Raw genomic sequence first — 17423 nt, 5'->3', positions numbered from 1 at the left:
ACCATTTGGGCATTTGATCTTGCGCCCTACAAGATGTTTAAGGTCCCCAGCAATAGTGTCAGACGATTTTGATTTTCGGCTGGAGACCTTTCCCTGCAAAAGAGAGTTAAGCTTTCTTAGTCACCCACATCTTTAGGGGTGGCTTTGAAGCAATAAGTCTAAGTGCAGCATCTGAGAATTTTGGCTTTGGAGCCCTAGCAAAAAGTCTTGCAGGTAGACAATAGTATTCATAAAAATAAGCAGAATAGTTCTTGGTCTTATGAACATGGCGGTTTGATGAACCGCGCTCATATTCATAGGCCTGAGTATGGCTTCCCTGCAAAACATTTGCGTTAGTGTGACTCAGGTGAGTCCTCTGTCTGTATGAAGCCTTTGGACCGTATGAGGCCTGTGGTCTGGGGTTTGTCTTCTTCACCTGTGGTGTCATGATGACATTCACAGGAAGATTCTCCAAACACCTTTTCGGCACCCAGATCTTCTTCATAGTCGGTCCATTCCTGCAGTTAGTACCAATATACCTGGCAAACACTTCACCATTCTGATTCTTAAACAGTTTATAGTTTGCATCAAAGGATTCATCAATAACAATGGGGTTAGCACAAGTGAAGCCAGATAGAGTGGATGGATCTGCTGAAGGTTCCTTTACAGCAACTGCTCAGGTTTCCAGTAAGAGCCATCAGCATTCATTTTCCTTACGAACCCAACACCCTCTTTCCTAGGGTTTCGGTTCAGGATTTGCCTTTTGAGGACATCACATAGTGTCTGATGCCCTTTGAGACTTTTGTACATCCCTGTTTCAAGCAGTGTCTTCAACCTAGCATTCTCATCAGCAATAGCAGTGGTCTCCTCAGCAGAGGGGTTAGTTTCCACATCAATAGTTGAAGATATTGCAACAGTAGCAGCAGTAGAACATTCAGCAACAGAAGTAGCGTTATCACGCTCAATACATTTAAGACATGGTGGTTCAAATCCTTCCTGAGCTGAACTGATCTGTTCGGCGTGAAGTGACTCATTTTCCTTTTGAAGATCTTCATGAGCCGCTCTCAATTTCTCGAGTTCTTCATGAGTTGTTGAGAGCGTCTCATGACGACTTTCAAGCTCCTCATACTTAATATGAAGATTTTTTATGTCTTCAATTAAGAACTGAGATCGAGTCATTTCAGCGTCCAACAGGTCATCGCTTTTGTCTAACAGTTTTTGAATATATTCCATAGCTTTCTGTTGTTTAGTGACAAGGGAAGCAAGTTTTGCATAGCTGGGTCCAAATTCATCACCAGATTCATCATCACCGAATTCAGACAGATAGCATTCAATTACCTTAGCATCATTTGCCATAAGGCATGATGCAGAAGATGATGATTCTGGTTCGAAAGTCATCGCTTTGAGTGACTCCTTAAAGTCCTCGAACCGAGGATCATGACGAGTTTGATGACCTTCATAAACCTCCGAGAGACGGTTCCAGATGAGCTTTGCATGATCAAGATGCATGACATTCCTAAACTGATTTTGAGATAGACAGGAGCAGATGACGTCCTTCGCCGTGAGGTTGAGAAGAATGTACTTGCGAATGTCATCAGCTTCCGCCATTTTGCACAGATCGGTCAGACCAATCTCAGTGACGGTCCACAGCTCGCTGTTTGTTACCATAAGGCGCTTCTTCATCATGGCCTTCCACTTGGGATACTCGTGACTGTCAAAGATGGGGCATGACACAGTCTTCATACCTGTGGTCGACATAACTGAAACTCCAGGCGGTTAAACCAAAATCACACAGAACAAGGGAGTACTTTACTCTGATACCAATTGAAAGTGTGTTATATCGACTAGAGGGGGTGAATAGGCGATTTTTATGAAAGTCTTCAAAACATGGAAGTTTCGAAGACAAATGATAGAAATGAACCTATTTCCATGCAGCGGAAGATAGACTACACTAGACAGACAATAGTCAAGCATTCAATGAAGTGAAACCACACTGACTAATAGTAGCTAGGCAGTAAGGATCAGGTACACAGTGAAGACAAATAGATAAAGTAAATAGGCACTGACTTTACAAGAGCCAACTGTAAATAAAGAGATGAGAAGGATAGAACCAGTGTGCGTGACGAAGACAAAGGTTTGGTAGACCAGTTCCAACTGCTGTGACAGTTGTACGTCTGGTTAGGACGGGTAGGTATTTAAATCTGAGGACACTCAGTTCCAGACACTTAGTCTTGAGCACACAGCTCAGAACACTTAGTCCTCTCAGTATTCCCCTTGAGCTAAGGTCACGCAGACCTCACTCAATCACTCTGATAAGTCTTCAAGGTAAACTTCCAAATCTTCACAGACTTTGTTCACCGGCGATCCACAATGACTCTTGAATGCTCAAAATGCGACGCCTAACCGGCTAGCGGATTCACAGTCCTCAAGTGTAACAAATTTTCAGATCACACCGACAAGAAGACTTAAGTGATGCCTAACACTCTTTGGCTCTGGGTGGTTAGGGCTTTATCCTCTCAAGAAATTCTCTCTCAAAGGCTTCAAGGTGGGTTGCTCTCAAACGACAAAAGCCGTACTTTAACTCTGAGCAGCCAACCGTTTATGGTTGTAGGGGGTGGGCTATTTATAGCCACTAGGCAACCCGACCTGATTTGTCCGAAATGACCCTGGGTCACTAAGGAACTGACACGTGTTCCAATGGTCAGATTTCAAACACACACGGCAACTTTACTTGGGCTACAAGCAAAGCTGACTTGTTCAACTCTGAACAAGATTCCCTCTCGTAGTCTTCACTCGAAGACATAGGATTTTGGTTAAGCATCACTTCAGTCATTTTGACTGGTTTTCTTGGACCCCACTTAACAGTACGGTGGTTCCTATGACTCAACAAAAAAGAAAAAGAACTACGAAAGATCTAAATCTTCGCGCTCCATAGTCTTCATGCAATGTCTTCTCTTGTCATAGTCTTCAAGATGAATGTATTCACTTACCATATTTGACTTCAATGTCTTCATACATTTTTAGGGGTCATCTCTGGTAGGAAAACCGAATCAATGAGGGATTTCTACCTGTGTTATCCTGCAATTCTCACAAACACATTAGTCCCTCAACCAGGTTTGTCGTCAATACTCCAAAACCAACTAGGGGTGGCACTAGATGCACTTACATAAACTGGATGAAGAACTGCTCGGGGTAGTGCTTCACCACCTTGACGTCGGCCGGACGCACGCCCAAGGCAGCAACGATCTCATCAGCAACATTTCGGCACGAGACGCCCTCGAGCCAGCCGACAGCAGCGTTGGAGGAAAGGAGGGCCGACTCCGCTTTCATCTCGGGAGTAGCCGGCACCACAGCGAAATCACTAGGGCGGGCCATCGCTGCAGGTGGAGAGGCCACCTGAAGTAGTGGGCGCGGATAAGGAGCCTCCCAGCCCTGACCAGTGCATGGCGGCACCACTTCAGGGGCGGCAGCAGGGCGAGGCAGAGGGGGTGGTGGCATGGCAAGCAAGTCGAGAGAGCTCAGGGACCTCCGCTGATTGCGGCATCTGCGCGCTTTGTGCCCGTTCTGAAGGCAGCGTGAGCAGCGGAGTGGGTCACGGCACACCAAGGCTCTTTGTCCGCGGAAGAGGAACCGACAGCACCGCCCGAACAACCAGCGCGGGATGGGCGGCGGCTTGAATGCTGGGGCTGCGAAAGCCGGGCAGCGCGGGCCATTACGCGACATGACAACCTGCCACCCGCCAGTCGCATCAGCCTCGCGCCCCGCGTCCGCCTGCCAAGGCATGGTCGGCATTGAATGACGCTCACAGATGTATACTATTAGCCAAGGCCTAAAAAGCACGGACACGCCAGGAATCGCCGAATTGCCGTCCTGATACGCGGGGATACGGGGATACGGCGGGATACGGCGGGATACGCGAATTTTGGAGTATCCCCGAAATTCGAATTAAAAAAAAAGAAAAAACGACTGGGATACGCTGGGATACGCGGGGACACGTTAGGGATACGGCCTGGCCCAAAAACACACCCCCGGCCCAGCCACGACCCAATATGTAACCCTATTTTGCAGGGTCTCCAGCGTGCCATACGAGCTGCTCCCTGCCTCCCAGCTCGAACAGAAGGAGCCGCCACCTTCTGGATCGAGGTTTCCACCACCTGGACTCGCCGCCGCCGGCGCCGGCGACTCCTGGATTCGACGGCGACCACTGGATCGAGAAGCAGCAGCAGTCTCTCTCTCTCCTCGCCTACTCGACTCCTCGCAGCTGTAGCCTGTAGGTAACCCAGCAGCTTCTCCATTCTTCAACCTCTTCCTCTTTTATTCTTCAGATTCAGATTTTGTTCCATTGTTAAGGGATTAAGCTACTGGGTCTGGATGCTTGCTACTTGCTAGCTTGTTGTTGTTGCTACCTCTCTGCTTGTGCTGCTGCTGTTTGTTATGCTGTTGCTGCTTGCTTGTGCTGCTTGGGCTGATGCTGCTGCTGCTAGCCTGCTAGTGCTACTGCCTATTTCTGAATTTAACAGCTTGTGTTGCTGCACACTTGTTGATAGGTAGCAACTAGCAAGTGGCATGGCATCTGGGAGCGCCACAGCTGGTAGCCAATCGTCCGTGGGTGAGAGTGAAGGCCGTCTTGGTCCTGGTGCTGTAGATCCAAGGTATCCTCTGTGGGCTTATGTGCAGAAGCTTGTACCAGAAGAAGCAAATGGTGATGGTGCAGCTGTTGCCTCTGGTAGCCGTGGAGGAAACGCCAAGTTCCGCTGCAATTTCTGCAAGAAAATTTACCCAGGCAGCTATTCAAGAGTGAAGCCTCATCTTCTTCAGATAACAAAGAAAGATGTAGCTACATGTGACAAAATACCACATGCTGCCTTTGAGCAACTTTGCAAGGAAGATAGAGCAGCTGCTCAACTCCTTCAAAATGGTCCAACCAGGCATACAATTCCTTTACCCCCCTATGATGCATCTGCTCCAACAAGAAAACGAAAGCAATCAGCTATTGCAGAGAGTTTTAATGCTGAAGTCCGGCAACAAGCTGATGCTCATATTGCTAGGATGTTTTACACTGCAGGTGTGCATTCTTTTCTTGTCAAACATGGATAGATTTATCATTTATGTGTTGCTGATTTGTTGAATGCCGAGTTGCTACCTTGGTGGTTTCGTGTATATTGTAGGGCTTCCATTCAATCTTGCAAGGAACCCTGACTTTAGGGCAGCCATGAGCTTCATTGCAAACAGCAGCTTGGGTGGGTATGTGCCTCCAGGATATAATTCATTGAGGACAACTCTTCTTGATCAAGAGAAGAAGCATATTCAGAGGAGCCTAGAGCCTATTAAATCAACATGGCCTTACAAAGGAGTGACCATTGCGACGGATGGGTGGTCTGATCCTCAAAGGCGGCCCATTCTAAACTTCATGGCTGTGACAGAAGGTGGTCCAATGTTCCTAAAAGCAATTGACACCGAGGGAGAGGTAAAATCTTTGTACCTACATAATTTACTTTGTCCTTTGTTCCTTTTAGTTGCATATATTGCTTGCTGACTTGTCCTCATTGCTAGATTAAAACCAAGGAATACATCTTTGAGAAGCTAAAGGAAGTGATCGAGGAAGTTGGAGTTGAGTGTGTGGTTCAAGTGGTGACCGACAATGCTGCAAACTGCAAAGCTGCTGGGTTGATGATTGAAGCAAAGTACAAGAACATATTATGGACTCCTTGCATAGTGCACACTCTCAATCTTGCATTGAAGAACATATGTGATCCGAAGAACAACGAGGGAGACAATTTCCATCTTTGGTTCATCAAAGAGGTGGCTGAGGAAGCTTCTTTCATCAAGAACTTTGTCATGACTCATAGCATGAGGTTGTCTATGTTCAATGAGTTCAGCAAGCTCAAATTTCTTCAAATTGCAGAAACTAGATTCGCAAGTGTCGTGATCATGCTCAAGAGGCTTCTATTGATCAAGGATGCACTTGTTCAAATGGTTGTCCATCCTAATTGGGCTGCTTATAGGGAGGATGATACAGCTAAAGCTCAAAGGGTTAAGGAGCTTATTCTCAATGATATTTGGTGGGACAGAATTGGATACGTTGTTTCTTTCACCGAGCCTATTTATGCAATGATAAGGTTGGCTGACACGGACAAGCCATGTCTCCATTTGATCTATGAAATGTGGGATTCCATGATAGAGAAGGTAAATGATTAGTTGTTTCATTACATTAGCATGTTGTTTTCATTTGTGGAGTATGCTGATTTTATTTGTTGCTTCTTTCATAGGTCAAAATGCCCATCTATAGGTTTGAAGGAAAGGAGGAAGGTGACGAGTGTATCTTGTATGACATTATTAAAGAGATCCTTGTTTCCCGATGGACCAAGAGCAATACCCCTTTACATTGTCTTGCTCACTCACTAAACCCAAGGTATAATCTTCATTGTTTCTCTTTCTCATTGTCTTGCTCACTCACTAAACCAAGAGCAACTTGAACATGCTTGCTGATTTTATTTACTTCATATTATAGGTACTATAGTCCAGCTTGGATTAATGAAGTCCCTGGCCGTATCAGCCCCAATGATGACATTGAAGTTACAGAAATGAGAAACAAGTGCTTTCGGAAGTTCTATCCAGATCAAGAGGATTTCAAAACCATCAAGAAGGAATTTGCTGATTTTGCTCTTTTCATGAATGCCTTTGAAAATCCAGATTCTATTGAAGATAGAGCTGATTTTGAACCTAAACAATGGTGGGGCACTCATGGGGTCAGCACAAGGCTACTAAAAAATTTGGCATTGAAGGTACTTGGGCAGCCTGCATCTTCCTCTTGCTGTGAAAGGAATTGGAGCACATATGGTTTCATCCATAGTTCTGGAAGAAACAAGCTAACACCTGCTAGAGCTTCCGATTTGGTGTACACACACAACAATCATCGCCTTCTTTCAAGGAATTCTCAAGCATATAAAACTGGGCCAAGCCGAATGTGGGATGTTGGGGGTGATGGAGTTGAGTCTTTTTCTGGTGTTGGCATGCTTGAAGCTGCAGATCTTTCACTTGATGAACCAGAATTGGAGGAGGAAATCATTGGTTCTCTCACTTGAGTCTACTGCCAATCTGCCATTCGCTCCTTCAGCCATGAGAGAATGAGACTATCAGTCATTCTCTCCATTTATGTTTGTAGTTGTTATGTAATCAACTTATGAACTACCTATTTGCCATTTGAACTTTATGTGTATGAGACTTTGTGGCCATCTGAGCCTTGCTATTTGTGTTCTATTTAAAATATGGTGTTGAGAACTTGAGAGTTGAGATTGCCAAACCATTCTGCAATTGGGAGCGAAATGGCATTGCAAATTGGGTAAGCAAAGCAAACATCTTTTTTACCGTTTTCCATGTGTTCTTGTTGTGGGACAGAATATATCTTCTACTCTTCTAATCTTCTTTACAATTTGTGTTTGATGTGTTTTGCAAGATGCAACTTGCAATGAGATGGGGGGACGAGGATCGATCAAGCACTTGATAAAAGAGACACCAAATGGGGCAGTACTCTAGTCTATTCTTTATTTTGATCTATTTCTCTTTAATTTTCTGTCTTAACTCTATATTACATGGCATATTTTTATTTTATTTTATATATACTCGCCGTATCCCCGAATGGCTGTTTTTGGAAAATGCCGTATCCCGTATCCCCGTATCCGTATCCCCGTCTTTCCGTCCCCGTGTCCGTGCTTTTTAGGCCAAGGCAATGGTTTTATCGATCGAATCTGGAATCTGCAGTCTGAAGCAATTCAGTTGAGCTTCAAAACAGGTCTGTTTGGATTACCCGCAAGCCGGGCCCGCAAGTCATCCACGAAGCCATCCTCATAGCGACCCTTGAGCAAAACTTGCTTGAGGCTCAGGAGAGAAGGCAGCCCAGCAAACAACACCGTGTTGGCTTTGTAACGCCAGCCACGAAACTGCAGCAGCTCAATCTTTGGGGCTGCCCCTCCTTGGAACTCCACGGATTCGAGCTTGTCTAGGAGGCTGAGCTCCAGCACCGCCAGACTCGGGAACGCCGCGTCCCGATTGAGACTGAAACGAAGCTCTTCACTGGCAAATGAGTGCCTCAGCAGACGCAGTATGGCCAGGTTTGGTAAATTACCAAGAACCTGCATGGCTGCATCAACCTCCAATATCCTGCTGCTCCGCAGCTCCATCTTCATGAGATTCCAGAGCGCTGCGATCCATTCGGGCAATTTCACCAGGTTACCGTACAGCTTGAGGCTCTGTAGTTTTTTCGGAGGGGACGGTAGGGCATCCAAGCAGCCGGATAAACCAGGGTTTCCCTCTGACCGCACTAACAACGATTCCAGGCAACTGAGATTTGAAAGGGCTGAACACAAGTCTTGAGAGTTTTTCTTGTTGATGCCCGTCACTCTTAACTTCCGCAGCCTGGTGAGACTTTTTAGGTCATTTAGAACAGCCTTACCCCTTGATCCTGAGACATTCACAACACCCATTGTGTCCAGGGCTTTCAGTCTACGAGTCCCTCTTGGCACTTCAACACCATTTGGACTTTGGCGCGTCGCGGCAGAAGGTAATTTATTGCAGCAACACGCAGTGCATACATCACGCCTGTTAGGGTCACCATCCATATCCATTACCTCTTTCAGAACCTGAGGTGCGCAACATCCCACACAGAACGCCATAGACGACAAAGCCAAAGTGCATAGGGTGTCTGCATATGTTTCATGTGTACCACCATCGTTACTTCCAATGCCCCCAGCACGAATATGCTCTAGCTTGCTAAGCTTGATAATGGTCCTCGGTAGTTCAATTATGCTTGTATATGTAACGTCTAGCGTTTGCAGCTGCCTCAGGTTACCCAACGAGTCTGGCAAGTGATAAATATCATCACATCCTCTTAAAGAAAGGTACCTTAGATGAAGAAGCTTCCCAATGCCCGTAAGATGATGATCAACTAGACCTGATGTCCCCTCTAGGTCCAGCACTCGCAGCAACCTCATCTTCTCAGACATGAAAAATGGCCTCCACTTCCCAAACACCGTTAATGATCTTATACAAGACATGTCCACTATGCTCTTGAAGTCACACTGATCACCCTTCCAGCTACTACTTATGGCAAGATGGCGGATTGTTCCCCGGTTGTTTAATCCGCAGCCGTCCTCCAATGTGAAAACAAGATTATCCTCCGCTGATTTTGAGATACCAATTTCACGAATGAGATCATGGACTTGGCAGGAGTCAATTCCTCTTCTACTATGAATGGATTCTTGAGATGGTAGGATCATGCTCCTGCTTATGAGTTCCATGAAATAGCTCTCCGCTATTTCCTCCGCGGACTTGCCACGCAACTCCCTTGAGTAGCCCTCTGCAATCCACCGACGCACCAGACGTCTCCGGCTAACTTTGTCATCTTGGGGGAAGATGGAGAAATACAGCATACATGACTTGAGATGGTAGGGTAAACCATCGTAACTTTTGTTAAGGACTGCTGCTATCCTTTCAAGCTCTGGATTCATCTCCAACTCGGCACTAATATGGTCATTCAATTTCATCCACTCCAAAGCGGTTTTAGGTTGGTTTGCCAAGAAGCCACCTATGGTGACAATTGCAAGGGGAAGTCCATCACACTTCTTTAGGATCAGATTTGCTTGTTCAACCAACTCCGGATATTCATCATTCAGATATGCAATCTTGTGAAATACCTGAAATGTATTCAATTTGAATTTTTAGTTGCCACAAAACTAAATTAGCTGCAAGCCTAATAGCGGATTTTGTGCTTTAAATGTTTATTAACGAAGGTAAATTGCACCGTTAGTTCTTTAATTAAGCATGCAAGTAGCTACTAGCCAGTCATGCCCCCCACAGGGTTTTAGCTATCTTATAAAATAATCTCAACGTACTAGATTAACATGGAGGGGGAACCTTGTCAAAATACAGATTGTGTGTGCTCAAAAAACCCATTAGAGAAAAGATCTTGGCACTTACAAAATAGAAATTAAACAAATAGGGCATGAATGCATGATGATAGGGTCGCAGGTACCTTTTCCATGAAGAGGTTAAGTCCATCTTCATACCCCAGAATTTGAAGCTTGTATATGTTTTCTTGTTTCTTTGAACAGTGCCTAGCAATATTTTCTGACCTTGTGGTAACTATGATACGACTTGATGTTTCCCTTGCAGGTAAATGTTGTATTATAGAGTCCCATTCTGTGGTAGACGATAGATCATCAAGAACAATCAAGTACTTCTTTCCTTCTAAAATATCCGTCAGTGACCGTTGGAGCCTAGGTTTTGTTCTGCCACCCGCCAAGCCTGTTTCCTCCTTATTTTCATAATCCTCTGCATCTAATTGTCGAGCTAAGCTCTTGATGAGCTCATCACAATTGAAGGGATGCATAATTGTTACACAAGCGCGGTACCTGAATCTGACACTGAGGTGTTGGCTTTGATACACATCTCTAACTAGTGTTGTTTTCCCAAGACCGCCCATTCCCCACACAGAAATCACATCAAGCTGTTGGCTATCTTCATTTGAAATTAGTTTGATAATATCAGATTTTTCTTTCTCTCGACCGACTTGCTCATATTCCTTAAAATCAGCTATCGTCATCTCTGTGTGAGTGAGGCTCTTGTTGTCTGCAGAGTTGCTACTAGTCGTACTAGCTATGTTAAAGCTAGACCCTGCCTCAGTTGCATCAGCTCTATCTTGCAAACCCTATACACAAATAGATAATGATTAGGTGTTGCCTTCTATTCCGCAGTAATGTTTCAGCAAGTTTTAATTTGAGTAAACTGCAGCAAGACACAACTCTCGAGGTTGTTGTAACGTAAAACTACAACTCTAGGGGTTTTGATACCCAACTCTGTCAGGTAAAATGAAATCCGACAGATGTGGCCCACATGGCGTTGACTATGGCAGGGGCAGCTCATTTTTGGCTTAAGCTGATAGGTGAGCTCGCCTTGAGCATTGCGGTTCACCGAGCTCTTAAAAAAAAAGTTGCTTTTTTAAATTGTGGGCCAAAATTTAAAGCAAAACTCTAATTTTCCAAATAAATATGAAAAATATCTAGTAACTCAATCTACATTCCATGAGTATTCTTGGGAAGTTTGAGCGCATTTTGGCTAGACTTCAAATTTGGTAGAGAATAAAAAAAATCCAGACATTTAAATGGCTCACCAAAATGTGCTAAAAAGTTCTCAGAACACTCGACAAAGATAGATTGAATTACTAGAATTTTCTAAGATTTTTTTTGAGAAGTTTGAATCTTTGAATTTGACTGATTTTCTAAGTCAAGGTTTTTGTTGTAGAGCTCAATGAGTCGGCTCTGCTCGAACCGACCTCACCTACCGACTTCAGCCGAAAATGAGCCAAGTCACTGTCATAGTAAATGCCATGTGGGCCTCGTCTGTTAGATTATCTTAATTGACTTGATTACCTTTTTTTGTTACCCTAGTGTCCGGGGTATCAGTTAAACAAACCCAGAGTTGTAGTTCTGGGTTACACCAGGTCCTAGAGCTGTGTCTTGCTGCATTTTTTCCCTTTTAATTTTTGCAAATGTTCATATGACATTTTCCATTGTTGACAATCAAATAATTTACAAGGAAAGCTATGTAACAATTATGCAGTTCGCAGGTCAAAGAAGTTATAATTCAATTACAAGAGCAGTATTAGTCAATAAGTGAATTATAACATGATAATTATGATCGTCAGTATGGGCCCAGCACCACAAAAGCATGCCACAAAGCACACATGTAAACCTAAAATGATCCCATCTCCTACGATGTAAGTGCCAAAACCAGATGAACATGTAGGCTGAAACGCTCTTACCAATCTAGATCCATCACTAAAAGATAAGAATATCAGCGTCAATGAGCTCCTAATGCTCAGCATGCCTGGATCTACACAGTGGGATGTAAGTGACCAGCAAGACAAGTGTGAGATTTGCTGATCTCCTCTCTTCTCTGCAGCCCACACGTCCATCAGCCACAATACTGTACCAAGTACCAACATTTGCTCGAACACCTTTAATGTGTCTGAGAAACTGCTGCCCCGGCAGACAAAATAAACCACCCTAGACCTCATGTCACCAACCGAATAGCATCACGCAGGCCCTGTGTCGCATCATATCCCTCCCCATCGTTCTCCCTTCTTCATTGGTGACAAGGAGAGAGAAGCGCCACCATCCGAATCCATGGCTGTTAGAGTGGCGGAGATAGGCCCCAGGCAGCCCGGGCTGCTACCTGGGACGTGAGGGCAGCTCCCTTTATACACTGTAGCGGACACTGTAGCCATAGTGCTACAGTGTACACAGGCCGGCCACATCCTGGCGCCGCCACTGGCTGTTACTAAAACATAAACGTTAGTAACTTTCTCACAAAGTCTTCTATCTCCAATGCCAGTCCCTATGGTTGGGAAAGCAAGATGCTTGGACAAGAGAGAGAGAAGAAGCTGCAGTGGAAATCTGGTAAAATAACTAGACTGTCTTTCGTGAAAATCAAAAGCACGGGGAACTGCAAATTATTGGCTAACTGTTGTGATGGCGCCTTCACCTTTTGCTTTGCCTTCCGACGCCTCCCACATCCGGCTCGGCCTCTGGAGCAGTCACTTCCATTGGCGTTCATCAGCAAGCGGATGCACACTTAGGAAGAAAAATGCCAAATAATAGGGCTTTCAAGTATCAACTATCATTCCATGAGCTTCCAAATTTTCCAAAGAGAAATATTTTAAAGAGATAAGCTTTCGCAAACTTGAGTGAGCTTTGACAAATTTGGCACAAGCTTTCAAAATTCAATGGGATTACTACAGAAAATCATAATCGAGTCCTTTTCACCGATCTATCAAGAAATTTATTAAGTAATTTCAACCTCATAACATTAATCACAAAATTGTCTACTACGATTGAAGCATTAAGTTATGCAGATCTGAACCTCCAAAAATCTCAATCACAAGATTCGATCCTCAATAGAAATGCCCCAATTCCAACAATAAAACATGAAGCATAGGATCACCACACATGGTGATCTAGCACCTCAAGAAGGAATGGTCGTCCATGGCAGAGCTCTCCGAGACATCCTATCGATAGAGAAGAAAAGCGGAAGTAAAGGTGATATGGTTCTTCCATGACTGCACTATCCAATGCTAATGCGTAAGTGGAGCACCGGCAGTTGCAGACAGGGCCGCCCTATTCGGGAGAAGTGGAAGGCAACGCTCCCATGTGTGAATCTTGATGTTTTTTTTCCGTGATATGGAAACACTCAATGTTGTGAGGAAGGCTTAAGAAGGAAACATGAAATAAGGATAACAGGATGACAGAGAGGTCGATGATGGTCACACGGGGCCCTTCTGTTGGTATCACTCCAGGATGTGCTGGACGTGTCAAAACTATGCTCATTGGTGAAGCTTAATGGTTTTTCGCAGAACACATCCGAAAATCACCAGGGATAGTAAAATTATCCAATTTGAGAAGTTTAAGAACTATGTGAGACAAACATTTTATTGGGTTATGCTCGTCAATGGTTCAAGGGAATAAAGTAATCATTTTCTTTAGAAGCAACTATGTGAAATGCCAACTATGCATATATTTATCAAGCAAATACAATCATGCATCTCACATATCTAAAAAAGGGTTAATGATGGAACTTGGATGCCAAAAGAAAACAGGAGAGTTGGCAAAATTTTATCCAAAAAAGGATGGCATGTTTACCAACTGATAAGTTCGTTTTTATTTTCATTTTCAACAAGACATGCCTACACAGTTGTGTGTATAGTGTTCTACAATTTTTACATTTATCTTTGGAATTGCTCAAACATCAATATTTTGATATATGCTGAGTTGCTGACATTGCAATCAGCTAGGGCAATGTCATAACATTTTGTAATCAATTGGTGAATGCAATTTGATTCTAATTAGGGTCCACAAAACTAAGCAATCGAGTGATGTATTTACCATCAGATTTTTATTTGAAAAAAGGTACATCTATCGTCTTTCAACTATTGACTGAGTTTTGATTTCCTGTCTAAACTACATCACAGACAAATTTGCCCATCCACCAATGGAACCGTTTGCATCTTATTGACATCTCAGAAATTGTTCTAAGACACTATTGGGTGACAACCGCCAACCCTGTGGTTCTTCCATGTCTGCTTCCTATCAGAGTACCATTAAACACTGCCACACTCAGCACCATGGTGTCAGGACTAGATTATATGTTGGTAAATAATGCACAAAAACTACTGAGAAATAGTAACCTTACCTACTGTCAGATATTGTTGTTAATTATTACTGCATTAGTTGACTCTGAAGATAATGTAGCACTAGTCAGAGTATATTTTGACAAGAAAAAAAATACCTTATCGTAGAAAGCATAGAGAGCCTGGTCCATATGCAACTGCTTGTGGTCAGCTGCTGCAGTCTGTTGTCTTACGCATAAGCTAGCAACCTCAACTTGCTCCGTGGATACTATGATTCGACTTCCTTTCTTGTAATTTAAGAAGAAAACTTTAACGCAGTCCCATTCTTCAATAGTATGTATGTCCTTAAGCACAATCAGGTAACTCTTCGTACTCACAAACCTCCTGAACTCACCAACCAAATCATTTTCCTTTGTCATCTCCATCCATCTCAGATCTTGGGCCTCCATAGTTGTCCCTTGTAGTGAATTTGCATAAAACTGCCTCAAAATACTCCGCAAGTACTCTGTTGGATTGACAGGACGCACCAACTTGATCCAAGCAAAGCATTCGAACTTCTTGTGCGTCTTCAGATCTTCGTATGCCTTTTTTATGACAGAGGTCTCCCCAAGATCACCATTTGCTCTCCATAATGCGATTACTCTAAGGTCGTCATCCTTGTTGGAACTGATCAGGCGAATGAGATCCATTTTTGCTTTGTCCAACTGCCGCCTAGCTTCCTCGGCGCCGGACATTGTTACGCCAGCAACGGGGAACTCACTTGTGGTTGTGGAGATATTGCTAGGCTTGGAACCAGAGCCGTCGCCATTGATGAGGCAGTAGCGCTTGTTCCTGCGGCTGACATCCTCGACCTTGGCTCTAAGCTCCCTCATCTGCTTGCCAACGAGGCGCCGGTCTAGAAGGGTGCGAGCAACGCGCCACCAAGACTGCTTGTGTAACCGGACAGCGAATTCCTGGAGGGAGTCCTCGACCTCATAGGCCACGTCGCGGACCTGCTTCACCCAGACCCTGACCACCCTGTCCTTGTCCTCTGGCCCGTCGTGTGCGGCCATCAGGAACGCCTGCATCATCTCCAGCTCATCGGCGATGAAGGCCTGGTCACGCTGAACTCCAAGACGTGAGGCTACCTCCCCGGCACCGGCAGACCTGGCGTAGCTGAGCGCCCCAATCACCACAGACTTGCCCAGACTTAGCACGGTGGCCTCCATTTAGCTGCCCGTTTGTAAACGATTGTTAATGCTAATCCTTAATGCAGCAGGGTGTACTCGAGCCACTGAGGGGGTTCGTTAATAAAAGAATCAGCTTGGTTACAAGGGTGTACGTTGAAGTGTTGCAGTGGAGTGGGCGAACCGAGGGCCAGCCGGAGCCCCGCGCCCTTTTCCAATCCGATGGCAGAGGTAGAAGAGCACCGGATCTGGTGGAGGTCGGCGGCGACTGCAACACGGGGGAGGTTGAGGTGGTTGGTGGAGGAGTCGCGTCACCTGCTGCCGCTTGTGGCCGCTGTCGCGCTCGGCGCACCGCCGGGAGCCGCCGTCTCGGTGAAGTTGAGGATTGGGGAGGGATAGGCAGGGTTCGGAGAATGGATTGGGGATTTTTTTTGGAAGGGGTACCTGTTTACACCGTCAACGTTTAGAGCATTTCCAACAGGCGCCGGTTAACCGCGCGCAAAAAACAGATATGCCACGCGCGCATCGTCTAATTTGGCGCGGTGCGCAGCACTGACTCCAGCAGCCGCGCTAAAATGCAGCGCGCGTCGCTCCAGCAACGCGCTAAAATGCAGCGCGCGTGACTCGCACAAACAATATATGCATTCGAAAACAAAAGTAAAAAAATCAAAAACAAACAAAAATAATAGTTCAATTTCGTTTATTACAATTCAAACAAACAATTTATCGTTCAATACAACAGATAGTGCAATTAAACACAACAAATAGTTCAATAATACAATAACGAAAGCACAAATCATGAGATCCTTCTGAAGATCATTATGCGCTGCAGGACGTCGAATGGCATGATAGGAGGCAACAAAACGGGCCACCCTTTCAACCCTCCGTCGCACTCGCACGGGATATCCCAAGAGCTCATACTGAGAGTAGTCTACATCTTGGCCACGCTCATTCTCGATGATGAAGTTGTGCATGATCACACAAGCGTGCATTATGTACCAAAGCATCTTTTGATCCCAAAATCTAGCCGATCCTTTCACAATAGCAAATTGGGCTTGCAAAATCCCAAAAGCTCTCTCCACATTTTTTCTAGCCGCCGCCTGAGCATTGTGGAAATCAAGATTTTTCTTACCTTCTGGCTTTTTCAACGGTTTGACAAAGGTTTGCCACTTTGAATAGATGCCATCCGCTAGATAATAGCCATAGTTGTATGTACGGCCATTTGCTACAAACTGCACCGGTGGCAACTCCCCATTTGCAATCTTACTCATCAGTGGTGACCGATTGACAATATTGATGTCATTCAAAGATTCAGGCATTCCAAAGAATGCATGCCAAATCCAAGTCTCTTGACCGGCCACCGCTTCAAGGATTATAGTGGAACCCTTTTTTTGGTCGTGGAATTACCCATGTCATGCCTTTGGACAATTCTTCCAAGTCCAATGCATGCAATCTATTGAGCCAAGCATGCCAGGAAAACCGCGAGCTTTGTTCATCGCTAAAAGTCTTGTGACGTCTTCAGCGTTGGGAGATCTCAAATACTCCTCGCCAAAGACTTGCACAATTCCGACTACGAAGCGCTTGACACACATGATGGCTTGGCTCTCACCCATAACCAAGTGATCATCAACTAGATCAGCCGGTATACCGTATGCCAACATACGCAAAGCGGCTGTCACCTTTTGAAAGGTGCTATGCCCGAGCTCTCATGCGGCATTCCTCCTTTGCTGAAAAAAGCGGTCATGGCTCGCTAGTTTCTCTGCAATGCGCCTGAACAACTCGGTGCTCATCCTAAACCGGCGACGAAAATATGACTCGGGGTATGTGGGATTCTCCGCAAAATAATGCCTGATCAATCTGTTGTGGGCATCGATCCTATCCCTGCAAATTTTTTGCCGACCCATAACCGAACCACCGTACTTCGGTTTTTTTATTAATATGCATAGCTAGGATCATTGCAAGATCCTCCTCCTCTTCCATATCAAATTCTTCTTCGGAAGAATCATACGACGAACTCATCTACAATGTTGAATACTATGCTATAAATAAAAAACTACAATCAACATGCACGAAATTCATGGCTTTTGGGCAATACA

General features: G+C 44.8%; 1 protein-coding gene, 1 long non-coding RNA gene and 1 pseudogene across 2 annotated transcripts; 2 read left to right on the top strand and 1 right to left on the bottom strand.

Moving 5' to 3' along the window:
• Window positions 1-106: 106 nt before the first annotated feature.
• LOC119299582 lies at window positions 107-15741 on the bottom strand (annotated as a pseudogene).
• Window positions 3857-6548, top strand: LOC119299583. Its single transcript, XM_037576771.1, has 6 exons — window positions 3857-4253; window positions 4527-5044; window positions 5148-5446; window positions 5533-6165; window positions 6277-6391; window positions 6491-6548. The coding sequence occupies exons 2-5, from the start codon at window positions 4546-4548 to the stop codon at window positions 6382-6384; spliced, it is 1539 nt and encodes a 512-aa protein (XP_037432668.1). The 5' UTR covers window positions 3857-4253; window positions 4527-4545; the 3' UTR covers window positions 6385-6391; window positions 6491-6548.
• Window positions 6557-7588, top strand: LOC119299585. Its single transcript, XR_005146233.1, has 2 exons — window positions 6557-7321; window positions 7436-7588. It is a non-coding gene; the product is annotated as an uncharacterized LOC119299585 (long non-coding RNA).
• Window positions 15742-17423: the final 1682 nt, after the last annotated feature.

This window comes from Triticum dicoccoides, chromosome 5A (genome assembly GCF_002162155.2).
Source record: "Triticum dicoccoides isolate Atlit2015 ecotype Zavitan chromosome 5A, WEW_v2.0, whole genome shotgun sequence".
In the NCBI taxonomy this organism is placed as follows: Eukaryota; Viridiplantae; Streptophyta; class Magnoliopsida; order Poales; family Poaceae; genus Triticum; species Triticum dicoccoides.
Note: the sequence above shows the minus strand (reverse complement) of the source record. Positions and strands in the feature narration are given on the sequence as shown.